Source organism: Nymphalis io, chromosome 2, assembly GCF_905147045.1.
Source record: "Nymphalis io chromosome 2, ilAglIoxx1.1, whole genome shotgun sequence".
NCBI lineage: Eukaryota > Metazoa > Arthropoda > Insecta > Lepidoptera > Nymphalidae > Nymphalis > Nymphalis io.
In genome coordinates, this window is record NC_065889.1 from 7,134,953 (window position 1) to 7,156,102 (window position 21,150).

Sequence of the window (21,150 nt, forward strand, 5' to 3'; positions counted from 1 at the left end):
ATATAATGGCATTCGGTCGGCATGGCAGTAGATTGTATTGAGTCGACAGTATTGATTAAAAATTATCTAGTAGTTTCAGAATAATACGCGGCAGATAAAAATAATTTCGCTTCGCCCGCGCGTTAGGCGGAGCTCAGATGTTATAAAACTTATGTCCTTTTGAACACCCCTGCCAACATGTATGCAAAATTTCATGACGATCGGTTGAGTAGGTAAGAGGTAAAAGCATAACAAACAAACAAATAATTAAACTCACTTCGCATTTATAATGTTAACTAAGATATCAATTGAAGATCATCAATTATATATCGCCAAATAATTGTATTTTGTATCGTCATGTTCAAGTTTGTAGGACGAGTACCCCAGTGTAAAACTGGTGAGGGATGTAACATGTTAGATCCCATTGTGGTGAATATTTTACCGTCCAATTTATTCGTTTCCTTAACTAAAATAAATTAAAAAAAAAATATCTTAAATAGTCTTCAATTATAATGTCTACAAATTTAATTATATCAACACCTTTTCTCGATAAAATCTTCCACTGTCGTGTTGTATGGATTAGATATCGGTTAATAAAGATTACTGTGCCATTAAAGTGGAGCGAACCACCTCGGAAAATTAAAAGAATTCCTCATACAGTCTGGAAATGACGAGCGCCGCGCGCGCAACTCTTTTCCGCTAGCGATATACGGTTACGTTTATAATTATATATTTAAGTGAAATTAAATAAAAAAATGGTGACAATTAAAAATGATTCGAGTAAAAAAAATATGAAACAAGAAGAAACTATGAAACCGAAGAAGAAAAGTCCTCCGGGTTTATTTTCTCGATTATTTTTCCTGTGGACGTTTCCCCTCTTCTATTATGGAAATCGTCGTGACCTGGAAGATGAAGATTTAATTCCAACAAAAACTGTATATAATTCGAAAACTGCTGGTGATATTTTGGAAAGGTACTCAAATTTATTTTAATTTAATATAATTGAGACAAAAAAAATTAAACTTCATTTATTTTCAGTAATTTAACAAGAAACGTTATTTGTTTGTCAATAATTAATTTCTTAAATGCTTTATATATTCCAAGATGTGAACTTTAAATACATACAGATAAAGTAAGCCTGACTTATTTCTTAAACTTAAATAAAATTAAAAAATGGGAACGGACATGAAAATCGATACCTTTTTTAAAAAGGTCGTGTGATGCATTTAAAATGATATATTTTATATTACTTTAATTTATTACAAATGTAATATGCAATCTAGATGTATTCAATTATTATTAAGAGGCACTTTAACAATTATAACATATGTTCCTAGCATGAGAAAAATGCTAGGATCAGTTCGTATTTTTACAATCTTTTATATAACTTCACCTGCTAGTATGTAGGTGAAACTCAAATCTTAATATTATAAGTACATTTTAAACCATTAACAAATAATTCGTTTGTAAAACAAGGAATCAATCAAAGTTTGTTTTTTTATTAAATATATTTAATTATTTTATTTATAAATAAATAAATACCGATTACCAAGATTTATCACACAATAGTAAAACGATTTTCGCGGTACTCTCTTCATATATTTTCCGTATTTCGCCCGCCTAGAGCGAAAAGTCCCCAAGTTTGAAAAAGGTAAATTCAACTAGTATAATGTCATCAAACGCCAATTTTAACTAAGTAAAGATAAGTTTAATCACTACTAACTTGAATAACAAATCGAGGATTGAAATTAATTACTTTAATTTTTCGTCATTATTTTAAAAACTGTGATGTATTTTGACTATGTATATTTGTTTAAAATAATAAATATCTAATGGAAAATAAAAGACGATACTCCATAAAAAAGCTTTTAATACTTGTATCCACAGCGGACTTTTTAAATTAATGATTATGCTCTTCTACAGAGAAGAGCATAATGATTAATTACTACTAAATGCGTGTTTTGATGCGAATATTTTAATTTTTTTAGTGTAATATTATAGACTATACGATAAATTAAAACTGTATTTCTACTACTTTAATTATATTTAAGAATCATTTGGTTACTACATGTGACACAGTAATAATAATAATGTAAAATATTATTTATATTTTCAATTAAATGGGAAACAAATACATATACAAATCTTAAAAAAAACTAGTACATTAAAATTATGTATATATGTATAACATAACGATTTAGACGGACAAGTAAGAGCTTATTTTCATATTCAATTTTTAATTTTTATGTCTGGCTACCAAAAATAAACCCATATTCCGGAAAAAAAAGATTATATCTAAGCTTGAGTAGAAAAGGTACTCTTATAACTTGTATATGTGCCTTGTAAATCATTAAGAGCTGCTAGGAAAAAAAAAGCACACAAAACAATTAAATACAAATAAAATTACTAGGGTGTACAGATGCGATTTTTTTACTTTAACGACTTTATCATAAGATTAATATAATGAATCGTGATAGTACCAATGCTATCTAATGTACAGTATATTATCTAATATATTAAATACTGTCTAATATTAAATACATAAATATCTATATTACTGACAACAAGGTTACAAGGTTTTCCTAATTTTACTAAGCAAATACTTTATTCATTCACAAATGTTTTGTTATTAAAATTTATTATGATAATGATTTATTATTATGCACATTTTTTAACTTGTTGAGATAAAAAATAAATATAAATATTGAATATTAAATAATATGTAAATTTATTATTTCCATTTAATAAATAATTAATTGTTATTGTGAATGAACTTAATAGTTTAAACTAAATGGTAATTTGTTTTAATTTAAAATAATTCATTGAAACAAAAAGATTTTAAATAACAAAACAATTGTACTTCTAGTTGAAAATCAATACATAAGTACCTAAGCAGTACACTCAGCTGGATCAAGGCATCTTCAATCTCCCATCCTTTGGTAGATTGAAGAAGATTTTCATTGTTCTACAACTTTGATCCAGTGCTGGTTGTTGTTCACATACATATGTATACATCAATAGAGGGAGAAGCACCTTTAGTACCGCATCCCACATGCTACAAAAACTACGTGATAATACGTGATTTTCGTCATTATAAAAAAATATCCGCCTTAACCATTCTATTTCATTGGTGGCAAAAACCAGCCATCCAGCAAAATCATTCCCACTAATGGTTAACATACAGCAGACGACCAGCCGTTAAATTCTGCCAAATCATTTCCGTACACTTTGTACTCCGATTACAAATCAATAGGACAAAAATTTATCTTGATGACGATGATACTAATTATGGTACAATTAATGCGTATGAATAATTCTTAGTTACATTCTTATTGGATCTTTTATATTATATTCTGATTCATGAGCATGATATGCAATTGTAATGTAAAATGTAATATTGATACAAATCAATACAAATATTGTAAGCTGAGAAATTTATTTGTTTGATACTACTTACGCATTTATCGCAATCCAATCGAAACGTAATCTTTACCGTTAAACCGTTTTTTTATTTTATTAACACAACGACCCTGTTGTGATTCGGTAGAAGTTAGATAGGAAAAAATTGTGAATGGTCATGACCATTTTTTCAATCATGTAGCGATACTTTTAACATATTATATTATAACGAAATACAACCGTACTAATACACGTACCAAGTAAAATAATAATTATTCGTTTATTTTTTTTATTTAACTAATGATGTTGAATTAAAAACAACTTCTGATTTAAAATATGCATTTTAATTAACAGATTAGTTTGTCTATAAATTATTGTCGTTAATTATCTGTATTCCTTAATATAATCAATTAAATAGCCATGCTATTTTAAAATATTACAATATTTTTACTGTAAATGCGCTATAATTAACACTGGCACGTTCATTTTGTAGCATTTAAACTTCTTATATTATTCTATAAGTATAAATGGTGATTGGAGAAAATAAATAATATAAAAAAGTAATTAATTTGTCTCATTATTAATCAAAATAAATTTATTTTAGTATCAAATATTAGACATTTTTAATGTTTTTCCTGTGTAATGCAAATACAAATATAGATAATTAGTATAATAAAATAAAGTAAAATGTACATATTTAATTAAGTAATATACATAATACTTTTATTATCAAACTAACCGAACATGAAATATGAAGAATTTTCATACAAACTTGGTTAAAGTATAAGATGATTTTAGAAAAATCCTGTCTTATAGCTCACCTACATTCCGTAAGGAATTGCTGTGTAAAATTTCATCCAGTTAGACCCAGTAGTTTAGTCTGTGCGTGGTATAACAGTCAGTCATTTTGTGTTATTAAGTATAGTATATATAATAATAATAATGTCCTCCAGACCGATTTCGGCCACGGTGGCGAATCTCAAGAGAGATTAGCCAACTACGCAGGAGATATTATAATGCACAAGTGTGTGCGCAAACACAGATGCACTCTCTATTCCCTATCTCTCATAATCCGATGGGACGGCAATCCGACACGACCGGAAAGAGTTCAGGCGCAGGACCAACGGCTTTACGTGCTTTCCGAGGCACGGGAGTGTACACACTTCCAACCTCCATAATCCGGGCTGCTACTGCGAATTTTCTGACAGAAAAACCCAATAACTTTTTATTGGCCCGACCTGGGAATTGAACCCAGGACCTCCGGGTCTGCGGCCTTACATCAAGCCACTAGACCAACGAGGCAGTCAACGAGTATATATATATATATATATATATATATATACGAGTATATATATATACGATCAACAGCGTCAAATCAATAAAAACATGAAGAGAGTAAATCAGTGTTTTACTAAACAGCTGCTGAGCAAATTTTCACTATCCGTAAAATAGGTAATGTAATATCATAATGCGGTTAAACTATAGGCAAAGTTGTCATAAGTTTTGTCGTCCGTGTTTATAGAGTACCTGAAAAATAGTACTGTAAGCAAGGAAACTACACAGAAACTAAAGCAATAAATCTTAAAATGTAATTTAAGATTAACGAGAATATGCTTTAAGATTGTAATTATTATATATCTTAAAATATATAATAATTACAATCTTAAATCTACTTAAAATATATAATATATATCTTAAAATATATAATAATTACAATCTTAAATCTACTTGTGGAAATTAAAAAATATATACAGATTTTTCATTCGTTTTTCTTTTACAGAAATTGGCTACGAGAAGAAGCGATGGCAAAGGCCGGAAGGAGACAGGCATCGTTTGCAAAAGTTCTGTTTAAAACTTTTTTATGGTCATTTATTCCTGGAGGAATTATGCAATTTATATGCATTTCATTGAGGTAAGAACTTCAACTTCAATCTTAGTATTTTTTTTAATGATGGCTGAGAATCATAGACGAGATAGTCCACGAAATAGCCCACGGGTAGAGCTGAGATTATCACAAAACATGAAAATTACACGAAGATTGCGAGGTTCAAACCCAAACAAGTACCTCTGAATTTTTATGTGCTTATTTTGTATTTATAATTCAGTTTCGTAAGTAAAGGAAAACAACGTGACAAAATGTCTCTGTTTCGGATGAAATCTGCGACGCAATCTTTTTTTTTTTTTTAAAGTGGGCCCCTGGTGAGACATAAATTATTGGCTGTTAGTTAACGTTATTTTTTTAATTTTATTAATCATTCCTGATAATGTACATCAAGGCACCACAAACCACGTATATATTTATGGTAGAACTACTTATAAGATGGGAATTGGATCACGTACCCTTCAGAGTGAAATATAGCAATACTATTATTGCTTTTGGACAGTAGAATAAATAAATTATGTGGTACCTACCTAGGTACCACAAATTACAAGAAAAAAATATCTAAATCTCTATCCTAAAGATTCAAAGGATATTTTTATTTATAATATATAACATAACATAGCTTAACATGAGGAAAAATTATGACATCTAAAAGGGTAATAGTCAAATAAAATACTTTTTTATACTAAAAGTGTTAATCATATTAAAAATATTTGCCATACTCTTATAAATTCAATAGAACTCCGAAGACTAGATTCCCTCCAGTCATGTCAGCAATCGACATCAAAATAAATATTCATTACGTCGTCAGCAACAACATGTCGTCAAAAATTAATGACATACGCCCTGTGTCGTTACAAAGCCTCACCAAACCGTACTAGTTTCAAAACAACCTCGCTTTACATTTTTTGAAGGACGGCAACCGTTTTTATTTCGTTTTCAAACATTACTCGAAACAAGAAATTAAGAACCTTTCGCGTAACATTTTAAAATATGATAAGTATTTAAATTATTTTTTGAGGTCTTATATGAATAATAGTATGTAATGAACTGCCTATGTGAATGTTAGTGTAGGGGGTGCTTTATAAAGCTGCTCCCGAAATTCAAAATTCGAACTTAGAGTCAGGCCAATTAAAACTATTGGGTTATTATGTCAAGAAATATTCATAGCACTAAATAACGAGTTAAGAAGTTACATCTATGCCATCAGAGCTATATCTCTAGTCGGTTCAGATTATGAAAATGCATCACACACATTATTGAATTTTATCCGTGCAGTGACGGAGAAAGAATACATTTCACTGCCCCTCTCTTTCCCATGGGTGTCGTAAGAGGCGACTAAGGGATATCTGAGCGACCATCTGCTCATCTGGTGGTAGGATGCTAACATCCGCCTGGCTTGTTACCACCGTACGCATGGTGAAAAACTCGTGAAGTGGCTTGCAGCCGCGTTTCGAGGTCAGCCAGCGTACAGCCAGAGCCCGAGCGAGTATTGCCGCGATGGGTGTTGGTCCAATTGGAGACGGCTGTTGAACCAATGCCGGGGGAAACTGTATTGACCTGCCGGTCAGGGAGACCCGAAGAAACGGCTGTTCCGCTGGCCGCCCGTGGCATAGTACAGGGGCCCGAGCGTGCCTAACCAGCTCGTGAGGCTGCCCCACCAGGCCACGCATAATCTCGGGGTGGACCGTCGTGCCGGTTGGTGACCGGTAGGTGGGGTCCCGGCGGCCACTTCCGGGGGGGTTCGGGGGCCCTTCCGTCCGGCGGGTCAGTGTATTTTTCCTTTTGGCAACCACTTGGGGAAACACGCCTCCACACTTTGCCCATCCCTATCGTGGCAATACATCGCTCGCTTCACGTCTCTTTTCCATTTCATTTTTCCCAAATGGCGCAACAAAAAAGAAATAACGGTCGTACAGCGGTGCACACCTCCACCATACCCTCGCTGTTTGAGGTCGAGTTCTCTAACATCCGAGGACTCCACACAAACCTCAACGCTGTCCACCACCATCTCGAGACAGCACGGCCAGCAATGTTGTTTCTCACGGAGACACAAATACTCCGTCCTGCCGATACCAGCTACCTTAATTATCCCGGCTACACGCTTGAAGAATCCTTCAAAGCGAAAGCCGGAGTATGCTTGTTCGTCAGGACGGATGTTTGCTGTCACCGACTGCGCTGCTTGGAGGACCCCTCCTTCTCCATGTTGGTGGTACGTGTGGACCTGGTTCGTCAGAGCCGAGTCTACGTGTGCCTCTACAGATCCCACAATGGTGACTTGGAGACAAGCCGATTATTTGACCATCTTAGTCGGGTGGCAGATGCTGCGCAAGAGCAATTTCCTAACGCGGAATTGGTGTTTTTGGGGGATTTTAATGCTCACCACGAGTCCTGGTTGAAATCCCTCAAAACTGACCATGCTGGAAGGACTGCTCATGCTTTTGCTCTCACACATGACTTGACCCAACTGGTTGATCAGCCCACCAGGATCCCAGACATTGATGGGCAAGCACCTTCTCTACTGGACCTTCTGCTGACTTCTCACCCGGTGGAATATCAGGTTGTGGTTCAGGCTCCTCTTGGCTCTTCGGATCACAGCCTTATTTCTACCAGAGTGCCACAGGCCAAGCTGCCGCCACTAGCGGTATGCAAACGTCGCGTTTAGCACTATAAGTCGGCGGATTGGGACGGTATGCGCGATTACTATGCGTAAGGGACCGCCCTTGGAAGGAACGTTGCTTCAGTGGGAATGACCCGACAGCTAGTGCCGCTGCTGTTGCTGGCGAGATCATGCTGGGAATGGAATACTACATTCCTAGCTCAGATCTCGTCAGTAGGAGTACGCGTAACCGTTGGTTCACTCGTGAATGTGCCGATGCTGTATCATCTAAGCAGGCGGCATATCGCAAGTGGATCAACGGCTGTATTAGCGGGGCATCTAACATTGACTCACTGAAAGCAAACTATAACAAAAATTCCAAGTCCTGTAGAAAGGCATACACGAGAGCGGATGCACAGCGCATTGTACAGATTGGTCATGACCTTGTTTCGCATCCTAGGGGCTCCCGTAGCTTCTGGCGTCTGACCAAGTCTGTGCAAAACAATTTCTGCCAACCTTCGCTGCCACCGCTCAGAAATCCGGACGGATCGCTAGCTCACAGTCCGCAAGAGCAAGCTGATCTCCTGGCTAAACTCTTTGCCGACAATTCCGTCATCGATGATTGTAGTGCACTGCCACCTACAATACCTGCATGTGGCCATACGATGCCTGACATTAAAATCAGGCAACGTGATGTGCGTGCGGAGCTGCAATCACTCGATATACGGAAAGCTAGCGGCCCCGATGGAATACCAGCCATTGTGCTGAAGAAGTGCGCGGCGGAGCTGTCTCCTGTGTTAACGCGCCTGTTCCAACTTTCTCTCTCTTCGGGATGTGTGCCGGAGGCTTGGAGAAGAGCTAATGTGCAAGCGGTTCCCAAAAAAGGGGATCGGTCTGACCCGGAAAATTATCGGCCAATAGCTATCACCTCAGTACTTTGTAAGGTGATGGAACGGATTTTAAACAACCAACTGATCCATTACCTAGAAGATCACTGTCTGATTAATGATCGTCAGTACGGGTTTCGACCAAAACGGTCCACAGGTGATCTTCTAGCGTACGTAGCACACCTCTGGGGTGAAGCTATCGACAAGCATGGAGAATCGTTGGCTGTCAGCCTCGATATCTCCAAGGCTTTCGACAGGGTCTGGCACAGAAGTCTTCTCTCCAAGCTACCGGCATATGGTCTGCCTGCTCAGCTATGCACCTGGATTGCCAGCTTCCTACACAAGCGTAGCCTTCGTGTTTTAGTAGATGGTTGCGCTTCACAATTCTATGTAGTGAATGCTGGGGTCCCCCAGGGATCTGTGCTATCTCCCACACTCTTTCTTTTGCATATCAATGATATGCTCTCCCTTGGGAACATACATTGCTATGCAGATGATAGTACAGTGCATGGTGGATACCACGGACGCGCAGTGGCTGGGCGGGCGGAAACTGAGGAGAGGCGGGAGAATCTTGTCATTGAACTCGATAGGACGTTAGAGCTCATCGCCAAATGGGGCTCTGATAATCTTGTTGAGTTTAATGCCAAGAAAACACAGGTATGCGCTCTCACGGCGAAAAAGTCAACATTTTCCCCTCTTCCCTCCCTCTGTGGTACTCCGCTGGTGATGCAAAGCAAAATCGCCATGCTGGGGATTGACGTTCGCTGCGACCTTAGTCCAAGGGATTACATCGAGGCTGTTATAAAAACAGCTTCACGGAAACTCGGAGTTCTGAACAAGGTGCGGCGCTTTTTCACGCCACAACAACTGTGCCTGCTGTACAAAACACAGGTACGGTCTTGCGTGGAATATTGCTCGCACCTTTGGGATGGCTCCGCTAAGTACCTACTTGAGGCCTTGGACCGGTTGCAGCGACGTGCCGTACGCATTATTGGCGACGTAAAGGTCACAAACACCCTTGAACCTTTACAATTGCGTCGTGAGATAGCAGCACTGAGCGCTTTCTATCGACTGTATCACGGCGAGTGCTCTGAGGAATTATTCTCTCTAATTCCTGCTTCCCCCTTCCTTCTTAAGTCCACGCGAGCTGGTTCTCGATGTCACCGCCTAACTGTGACATCAATTCCATCGCGAACAAAGAAATTTGGCAACTCCTTTCTTTGTCGCACTTCCAAAAAATGGAATTCCTTACCAGCTCACGTGTTCCCCTCCTCTTACAACCCGGGTTCCTTCAAACGAGGCGTGAAGAGGCATCTTGCGGGCCGGCAAGGCGAAGGCGGCTAGTGCAGAACGTTTTTCCCGTCTGTACTGGCCGTCGTCGCGTTTGGACTCTACTACCACTTACCATCAGGTGGAGTAGAGTCATTTGCCCTTCCGGCGAATATAAAAAAAAGGGGCTCTTAAGTAAAAGAGATTTTGTTCAATATACAAGATCATTTAGGTGATAAAAACATAGACTTCGTAGAGGTTGACGTTCATACTGTATATTTGCCCTTTCTTCTAAGTAGAATCTATGTTCCGATCCGGTGGTAACTTGACATTCGATATCTATAAATAGATGATTCCAAATTGTTTGAAAAGGGTATTTAAATGAATTATATTTCGATTTTGATTTTTTTGTTTAACTGTGTGTGTAGTACCTAGCCAGCGAGCTTGCACACACTCTACCTACCCTCAATATATTCTTAATCGACTGAAGACTAAGTAAGACTTCTATGTTTCTTGTACAGTATAATGTAATAATGATTGGGTCAGACTTATAAAGTAGAAATTTCAACAATTATATTTGTGTACCGGCACATTTGTTTCGTGTCGATCTTTGACAGGATGTGTTGTGTGTATGTGTATACACACAACACATCCTGTCAACGTGTGTTTACGATTAGTTACATCGATTTCAATATAATTTGAACCGTCGCGTAGTTGTATAATGAACATCTAATAAGTTTGATTAATTTCGATTCCATTTACAATACAAAACTCGTATGTATAAAGAGTTAAAAAATATTGTTTATAATGACGTCGAATGCGTTGTTCTATGCATACAAAATGAAACCCAAAGTAATATTGTAATATATATTTTTACTGCCTACATTAAAATATATATATATATATATATATATATATATATATATATATATATATATATATATATATATATATATATATTTATATTAGAGCTATTCAATAAAATTAAACGACATTTATATCAACAGGACAGGTTCGCCGCTTCTCTTTGCAAGTTTACTGGATCACTGGTCAGTCAATTCTGACATGACTCGTGAAGTTGCTTCATATTACGCGGCTGGTTTGATAGCAGCGAACTTATTGGCGGCCTTCTTCAATCATCATGGTAACTTTTACTGCCAGCAATTCGGTATGAAATTGAGAGTCGCCACCAGTACTGTAATGTTCAGAAAGGTAAGTAAATATATAAATAATTTTAATTTGGAAATAAAATTAAAGAATATGAATTAATCTACAAATACATAAATGAAAACATTTTGTATGTCAATTTATCTTTGATTTATCAAAATTATTTTTTGAATTATAATAAATATTAACACCGTGATATTATTGGTTTTTTTATAATTAAAAAACAAAAGTGACCCTTAAACAGCCACACCAAATTAAACCAATAATCTGATCGATTAGAAAGAAATGCTGATATTATATTTATACAACATTTGTAACATATTTTTTTATTATCATAAAATCACAATAGCTCCAATTTCATATTCACATTAAACGAAAAAAACATTCAAGTACTTGGAATGTTATTACGTATTTATCATTGACATTACGTGCTTATCAGATAAACTGATTTATTTTGCACCAAAAAAAAAAACGAAATGGATATATTTTAGATAATGCGAATGAATAACGGATCGCTTGGTGAGACAACGGCTGGGAAGGTAGTCAATCTGCTCTCAAATGACCTCCAAAGGTTTGACCTAGCGTTCCTCTTCATGCACTACGTATGGATAATACCGCTGCAGCTTGCCGCTGTTTTCTACTTGGGATACGCTCAGGCTGGATACGCCGCAATTATCGGCCTGACTGCTTTGATAATCATCGCCTTACCTATTCAAGGTAAACTAAAAAAAACTAAAAAAGTAAAACGAATTATAAATTATAATTCAATACATATAAAAACTAAAAAAAGTAAAACGAATTACGATGACATATAAAATGACTTAAATTTTCTACCATATACAGTCACTTCCATTATTGAAGAATTGCAAATATTAAGAAATATAGCGGTTTTAAATGGAATATAAATTTTGAAGTATATTGTCACATTCTTGAAACAATTTATATTTAAATGTAGGTTATGGAAATTAATTTGACGCGATAAACAAAAACTCTTAAATTTAAATTATATTACTAGTTAACTACTTCTTATAGGAAAGTACTTATCTATCTTGACTCTACTAATTATTTAAAATAGGTCGAGAGACAAGTTTTTGCCGGCATAGATCCAATACCTGTTTTCTCCGATAATTTGTCGCATAGAGATATGATTTTCTGTATCTCAGTAGTTTATATTTAAAGCAACACGTTATCGCTTAAAACTAAAATGTTTTCAGAAAATAGGTCAGTTTATCATTTAATTATCATTCAAGCATAGAAAACAACTTTGAAATAAGCATAAACCAAAAATATATCACGATAGTATTCGCCTAGGGCTCCGCCCGCGTGTTAGTTAGAGAGGGTTGGATATAAAGAAGTAGCCTATGTCCTTGGGGTTAAAGCTTGCTTCATACTAAATTTTATCAAAATCGTTTCAGTGGTTTACCCATAAAAGCGTATCGAATAGATAGACAGAGTTACTTTCGCATTAATAATATTAATACAGATAAAAATTGTGCCCTCGTCATGATTGTTGCAATAAAGATAAATTATGTTATGCAACAAAAGATAGGACTCATCATAGAACACGATCGTGTAATGTTAAAAGTGATATGTGACATTGACTGTAATAATTATAACATTTAAAGGTAAATAAACGCGTCAAAATATCGTATCACACTGTCTCGCCAGAAATTAAATTTTGATAATCTTCACTAAAGTTTAATTAACGAACGAAACCGATAATACATTTACGAGTATAATATATTTTCAGGTGTTATCGGTCAATTACTGGGAAAAGTGAGATTCCGCAATGCCGAAAAGACGGATCAGCGTATTCAAGTTATGAGTGAAGTTATTAATGGTATACAGGTGAGAAATTTAGTTCTTCCGTTAGTAGTTGTTGTTGGTGACGGAAGTAATACTGTAGAAATTAGCATGCGGATGAAAAAAGTGACATAATTGTGCAGCAGGTATTTTGTAAGAACAATCTCAAAACTCACCGCAGAAAACGCTCGTGAAATATCAGAAAGTGATATACGACATTGACCATAATAATCATTGCATTTCAAGAATACAAGCATCATAATTTTATATCACAAGGCGGTTTTCAAAATTTCACAACCATCTTATAAGTTCTTACAGATACACACTGCAGAACTTTGTAGCATATATTCGCAAAATCCTTTAACAAAAGACGATAAATTAATTTATACTCAATCATTTATTTTTAATATATTGTGTAATATTGGCATATTTTTATCTTTATGGTCCTATTACGTCATAGTAAAATAGTAAAAGAGAGGAAGCTTTAACTTATGAGTATAATTTACGTTATATTATTACGTTTTTTTATATTATATTATTTAAATTACCCTAATATATCATTTTAAAATATTATAAATTTATATAAATGTTTATTTAAAATAAATTTAGTTTACAATGTAATTTATATCTTAATATATTAGTTGTTAAGACATGAAACCGTAAGAGCCTTCTAGTTAAACAGATAACTTAATGTTTACTTAATTAATAACAGTTTACATCATCCTTACATTTAACAAATAAGATTACGACAATAATTTCATAAGATTCACTAAGCAAATTGAGATGTAATATTGTAACTCAGTATTTAGTCAAATATAAAGTGTACTATACATTAACAGAATCAAGCGAATGTAATATAATACAAAGTATTTAAAAAAATATTATTAGCTCATCATATCGCATTTACTACAGGCCAGATAAAATGAGTTTTAGTGTGATGATACTATTCTGGTCAAAAAAGATTATTTGTCTCCGAAAATAAAAAGTTACCTTTATAAACATGACAAATGCCTGCGCAAACGATACTGCGGAGATTTAATATTAAATGTATGGTGTATAACGGTTTGTGAAAAACGTCGTACAAATAATTAAAAAAAAGTTAAATATTTTTGTCAATTATATCCTGTCCTGAAATATAAACTGACTGACCAGTGTAAAGAACACTCGGAACTTAATAACAGTGGGTTCAAATCCAGGCAAGCACTAGATGGAGTTTTCATGTATATACTTATAATTTTTTGTATCAATGGAAAACTCTCTTACAAGCATGCTGGATACTCTATCTCTTACAAGCATGTTTGAAACATAGCAATGCATTTGCAAATGTGTTTCGTCACTCTACACAAAGATGTGTGGTGGAATAAAGTCCAATCCGTCTCTAAAGAGAAGGCTTTTGCCGAGCAGATTTATTTTATATCAGAGATATATATGTAAAAAAACAATTAACAATTTTCAGGTTATTAAGATGTATGCTTGGGAGATACCATTTCAAAAAGTTGTTGGACTAAAACGTAAAGAGGAATTAAAAGAAGTTGAAATAGCAACAATCTACAGGACTATCTTTCTCGGTTTTATGATTTTCACCGAGAGAGGCGCAATGTTCATCAGTATCCTGACATATATATTGTTTGGAAACGTACTCTCCGCTAACGTTGTAAGTATATTGTCAATGTTTATTTAATATTCGTATTCATTGAGAAAACTGCACTGATTTGGTTAACATAGGAACCAGTGACTACGGTGGATTCTCAAGATTAATTTAATTGGTCGTCATTAAATATTTTTTTGAAAGATATTAGTTCTTTTAACTTAAAACGTCGTGACATTGTTTTATCTATAAGGTTAAGAGTAATTGAAGAAATTAATCTTCATCTTCCCTTCAAATAAAGCATATTCCCTTCAACGTACAACGTACCATTGTAAGTTAATACGTACGTGTTAAACATTAACGTTGTGAACATACGCAGGATAAGTCATAAAATTTATAAAAAAATTAACGTTTTTCGTGCAATTATAACACGCGTTAAGAAAAGTCGTCTGAAAGGTGCTCAATTGTTATTAGAATTAAAGTAAACTTTTAATGGTTATTTATAATATAAAAAACTCTATATTAAGCTCTAAAGTCGGTTCAGACCTCATTAATTCGTTCTCTTGAAAACAGTTCGTTTTTGGAACTTCACCAGTGCAGACACGGCCTAATTACAATTTAAGATGAATAAACATTATGAAATTCAACTATGAACATTTACAATACAAATGTGCGCAAAATGTTTCGGCGAAAAATTCCAAATGTGTATCTGCTAATTTGTCGTAGATAAGTTTCCCAGGTGTTCAGCATTACCCTAACGTTTTAGTTTCTACGGTTTTGCCGGCCAAAAACTTGTCCGATTCTTTTGGCTTTTATAAGTGTATCGCATTCTTATGTAGCACCTGCAGAACCTACAAGGCAATGTCGAATAATAGGCTAGGCAAGAGGTATGTTCGACTATAAACAAAGATGCTCGGTTACCGAGGGAATTATAACTATAATTCCTTAATTTTTTTCCTTAGTAGGGAAAAAGGCCACAGTCTAGTTGTGGTAATTAATACGCACTTTTATCCATTAAAGAAATACAATGGTAACGCTTTCTTTGGACGACCATCCGTCTATATTAATACTTTATTCTACCACCGAACAGTACTGTTTAGTATTGTTGTGTTTGGGTTTAATGCACTTTCCTATTTACTTTATTTTGTTGACAAATCTAATTTCTAAGAAATCTGTTTATTGTTTACAATTTATATGGTCGAGATTTAAAACAATAGCCTTGAAGAAGTTTCTTGACTGATAACCGATCTCATTGAAGAACACATTATAACAGATATCATAAAAGTCAAGTTGATTTACAAACTTTTATAGCTAGATAGATATCTCGTATCTCTATTAATACTCCATAATTGCTGAAGTCATGTATTCTGCATGCACGTGTGATTTAGCATACGAATTATAGCATATAATATATTTTAACATATTTAAACTATTTTGCACTATTATGATATAAATCATTGTTAGAATTTTAGTATCAATTATAATAGTTAGGTGAAGTGGTAAATAGGTCACATGATAATTCCAATTTCCTATATTTGTACTAGTTGGTAAAAATATTTAAAAAAGGCGAGATGGATGAGATTTTGATTTGTGATTATAATTCATCTCGTACTTTACGGAGAAGAAAAATATCATGAGTAAACCTGCATGTGTCTAATTTCACTGAAATTCTTCCACATGTGTATTCCACCAACCCCCATTGGAGCAGCGTGGAATAAGCTCCAAATCTTCTCCTTAAAAAGGGAGAGGAGGCCTTAGCCCAGCAGTGAGACATTCATAGGTTGTTACGGTACAAATTTCCTGTGTTATCACTTGCACTATTTTCCTACAAATTTGAATGACATTACCAATTAACAACTTGAAAGATTTCAATGAAACATTTCTACAATAAAACAAAAACTATACGAATTAGTGACGACGTCGCTTAAACAAAGTACAAGTGACAATCATATGACAGCACTTAAAGACATTAACACTATATTCAATCTGATTTTTGTTTATAAAACTATAAAAATCATATTATATAATAATAAATGTTGTATTATTTAGTAAAAGTTAAAAATAAACAATTCAATATATTTATGTTTGTATATATATGTCATAAATAATCTAATTATGTGAAATTGAACAAGGCGTGAATAAAACCATTCGTATTTAATTTGCATTCGCGTTCCAATTATTCTTATCGTAAATACTTTCATAAATTATGTTATCTTGAATATATTTTGAAATTTCACTTCTTCAATAATTACGGTACTATGATCTTTCTTCTGAATAATACAACTACATGAGTGTGGTCAAATCTAAGATAAAAACCACAAATTTAAATAAATTTTAATATATTTTTACCTGTATAATATATGTCATTGGAAACAAACAATTTGAAATTTATTTAAAAAAATAATTGTCGCTAAAACAATTGACATTATGTATTTTTACAGTTGTTACGCATATCTTTAAATTTATATTTCTTTAGGTTTCTTAAGAAATAACACAATAGTTGTTATTTGACACGAGATGATAACAAAAAAATTAAATAAAGTTTAATCTATTTGGATAAAGGTCGAGTCAATTTTGACCAGTTCGTAGCTTGTCATATCAATAAACAAGGGCAAATTGCATAATGATAGAACATACGTAAAATACTCATTATGATAAACCACGGAACATAAAATGATCGTAGCAAATTGACATTTGTGGTTTTCTGAATGTTATCGCCTATTTTCTTTACAAAGACTTATTATTAAGGAAATACTATTTGAAGCATTTTATTATTTGGACAATGAAGTCGTTCCGGGCAATTACACATCAAGCTAAATATTTATTTAATATCGTTTTTATACTAAAAAAGTCAATGCACCGTACGTTTATAACTATTATGATTATGAAAGTCACTATCAAAGGTTTTGGAAAAGGTGGTAAATCAACAAATCCGGTTTTAGAAAGTCACATAGTTCCACTACAGCGTTATTACATATTGTTGATGAAATTCTTTCTGCATCTAATAATAATATGGCTTCAATTTTAATACTATTAGACTACAGCAGAGCATTTAACTGTCTCAATATAGATTTACTTCTTGCCAAATTGAAATTTTATGGTTGTTCTGATCTCATACGTAAGTGGTTTTCTAGTTTTTTTAAAGATAGATTACAAATAGTAGAAGTTTCTGGCATAAATGGCAGGCCTACAAGGTCTAGCGCTATAAAAGTTAATAGAGGTGTTATCCAAGGTTCTATACTTGGACCTATTTTGTACTCAATTTATACGGCAGATCTTCACGAATGTGTCAAAACTAGTTTAGTTCACACGTACGCAAATGATACACAGTTATTATAAAGTTAAAAAACTTTAAGTACAGATAAAAGATAAAACTATCCAAAATGTTAATGATGATCTTTCTCAATTTTTGGTTGGTCGAAGAATAATAAATTAAATCCACAAAAATGTACTTACATATTTTTTGGTACTAGGCAACAAATGGTATCGCTTGGTCAAATGTGTCATAGGATTTTTATAGATGGTCATTCCTTAGTTGAGTCTAAGCTAGCGAAGAATCTTGGGGTGAAGTTGGATGGGTCATTACGTTTTGAAAAACACATATCATCTGTTACTTCGAAGTGTTACGCTTCACTCAAAATTATTTATAAGTTTAGACCATTTTTGAGTGAATCAGCGCGATCAAAACTTGTAGAATCCTTGGTTCTATCTCAGTTGGACTACTATGATGTCCTTTATGGCCCCTGCCTTTATAAAAAGACTGAAAGGAAAATACAGAGGATACAAAATTCTTGTCTAAGATTTTGTTACAATATACCTCGATATTCGCATATTACACCTTATTTAAATTCCAAGAATATATTAAATATGAAAAATCGCCGTACACTTAAATTAAATAATATCACTTTCACCTTAAAATATCATAAAATTCCCAATTATTTGACGGATAAACTTAAATGGTCTGAAACAAATGAATCCAATTGTAGATTGAGCCGAGTTCCGCGACTAGTACTGCCTAGACCACATTTGCAAGCATTTAGAGGTAGCTTTCGTTTCGCTGTTTCTAAGTGTTGGAACGATATCCCACCTCCGATTAAGAACAGTACATCTCAAAATAAGTTTAAGGCACAATGCAAGCAATGGCTTCTATCTATGCAAAAGACACAATGTGTCTGGACAAATGTGTGTAACTAAACTTCAATTTTTAATTGTTACTTTGATTGTAATTTATTAAAACATATATCTCTATTTGTTTAAACATTTTAAATATTTTATTACTATTTTATTTTCATTTTTTATTCAATATGAAATATTTTCCTTTTTCTAGAATAAAAAAAAAGGCCTCACCGTTTTAGTAATGCTTGCGTGTTTTCTTTTTATTGTGCGTGTTATAAATTGTATTAACTTTTACTATTTAAGTAATTTTATCTCCTTTTACCTTTTACTGCACTGAATGTAGCATTTGTGTTGGCAGCATATGTACAAGGCGTAGACTGAAAAGCAGCCTAGCTGATTTTTATTATTATTATTTATATTGTTTAATTTTTACTATATATTAATATTATATATGCGAAAGTAACTCTCTGTCTGATACGCTTTTAAGCTAAACCGCTGTACCGATTTTGATTAAATTTGGTATGAAGCACGAGTAATATTGCATATGTATAAAATAGTTGCTCCAAGGCGGGTTCGTGTACAAGTGACACAATAAGGGTGATAATAAGCGCAAAACCTTCTCCTTATGAAGTGAGGAAACAAAGTAAAAGGATCTATCATACATTTAAGGGCTATTTAATTACCTATGTATATTAATTACGTGATACATCAAGATATGTTATACTACTAGTAATTAAAATTTCAATTCGATTTCTTAATAGAAATTTAATCAATAAATTTAATTATTTAAACGAAACTATCAAACGCTACAGTAACGTAATATTTTAGAACTTCAAATCGAAGCCTTGACTATATAATAAAAAGGGCTATTTTAAAATATCCGTTCTCTATAAAAGTGAAATCATGCAAACGGTTTGAGTGGCAATATGAGGCGAGTTTCGAATACTTAATGAGTTACTAGAACAAAAAAATCAATTTTGCAGATTTACCCGTTGCAGCAGTTCATAAGCGCAGCACAGTTGAACATTACCTTCATTCTGCCATTAGTGCTGTCTTTCACGGCCGAGCTCTTCGTGTCCTTGCGGAGAGTGCAGGAGTTTTTAGTTCTTGGTAAGAAAAGGTCATATACATCTTTTTTAATTCTACCACTGAACATCACTTCATGATGAATTCCAGGCGAAAGGTGAGCCAGTTTAATTACAGCACACGTCACATAACATTGTTGATATAGCTGGTGGCGCTGTGTTGGTATAAGAAATGGTTTTTAATAATGCCAATGTATATGCGCGTCGGTGACACTTACGGTCAGGTGGCTCTGACCAATTGTGCAAAAAAATCAATCTATTAAAATATCCGATGATCGTGGATTCAAATCCGGGCAAGCATCACTGAATTTTGATGTGCCTAATTTGTATTAATAATTCATCTTGTGCTTGGCGGTGAAGGAAAATATCGTAAGGAAACCTGCATGTGCCCAATTTCACTGAAATTCTGCCACATGTGTATTCCACCAACCCGCATTGGAACAGCATGGAATATGTTCCAAACCTTCTTCTCAAAAAAAGAGAGAAGGCCTTAGCCCAGCAGTGGGACATTCACCGGCTGTTACCTAAATAAGCAAATTATTATTACATACGATATAAAACTGACTGGCTTACCAAAATATCTATACGTGTTCATGGAGAACAAATTATTGATATTTGATGAAGTAAAACAGTAAGTACAGACTGTAGCTTTACTTGACTACTTAAAAATATTTGATATTATATTCACGGTCTTGTCAATTTCGACAAAAAAATAATAATCAAATTCTAAAAACCTTCACGTTTGTCATTTCAAATATGACGAATATATAATTTAAAAAATGCAATATATACAATATACATATTTAATATTATATTATATTTATATTTCCATTTATAAATTATACATAATTAAAATCCGTCTTAAAGACGGACTTACTTGATAAAAGAAACCTACTTTTTTAAATTTTTATCTCCTGGCTTCACTAAGTTAAGATAAAATTCATAAGTTATATAATATTTGACATTGTTAAAAGACCACGGGTCGCTGGCGACAAACGCATTTCATTTGCCAAGATGGCTTCAGAGTCACATTGTCTACGTAAAATGTAAAAAAGTGTGTCAATAAAATTATAAATATTAATAATATATATAATATATTAATAGGTAATTTTTATAAATAACCATTTATAAAAATTACATTTATAATTTTTACTGCTACAGGATCATGAAATCCTGAATATGAAATCCAGGGGTAAAAGATAAAGTTTTCTTGTTAAAAAAATCTATTGGAACTAGCAAGCTAGTAAAGCTGTTGGCTCTGCACCTGAACTCTTTTTGATGATTGTACTCTATAGAGAGTGTAGTCTCTCTCTGAGTGAATATACTATGTTTGCGAACACGATTGCACACTAATATATGTTTAGTTCGCAGTTGTC

General features: G+C 33.7%; 1 protein-coding gene across 3 annotated transcripts in view; it reads left to right on the forward strand.

Moving 5' to 3' along the window:
- Nucleotides 1-653: 653 nt before the first annotated feature.
- LOC126779853 (ATP-binding cassette sub-family C member 4-like) overlaps nt 654-21,150 on the forward strand; it is a 37,014-nt gene continuing 16,517 nt past the window's right edge. For 2 of the 3 annotated variants that reach the window (XM_050503971.1, XM_050503977.1), the window contains exons 1-7: nt 654-952; nt 5,159-5,290; nt 11,023-11,227; nt 11,674-11,899; nt 12,933-13,030; nt 14,442-14,639; nt 19,673-19,799. In XM_050503971.1, coding sequence (XP_050359928.1) covers nt 735-952; nt 5,159-5,290; nt 11,023-11,227; nt 11,674-11,899; nt 12,933-13,030; nt 14,442-14,639; nt 19,673-19,799 — 1,204 coding nt within the window. In that variant the 5' untranslated portion in view covers nt 654-734. Of the gene's footprint in view, nt 953-5,158; nt 5,291-11,022; nt 11,228-11,673; nt 11,900-12,768; nt 12,808-12,932; nt 13,031-14,441; nt 14,640-19,672; nt 19,800-21,150 lie in introns of those variants that run through there. The other variant, XM_050503983.1, reaches the window with a different exon arrangement.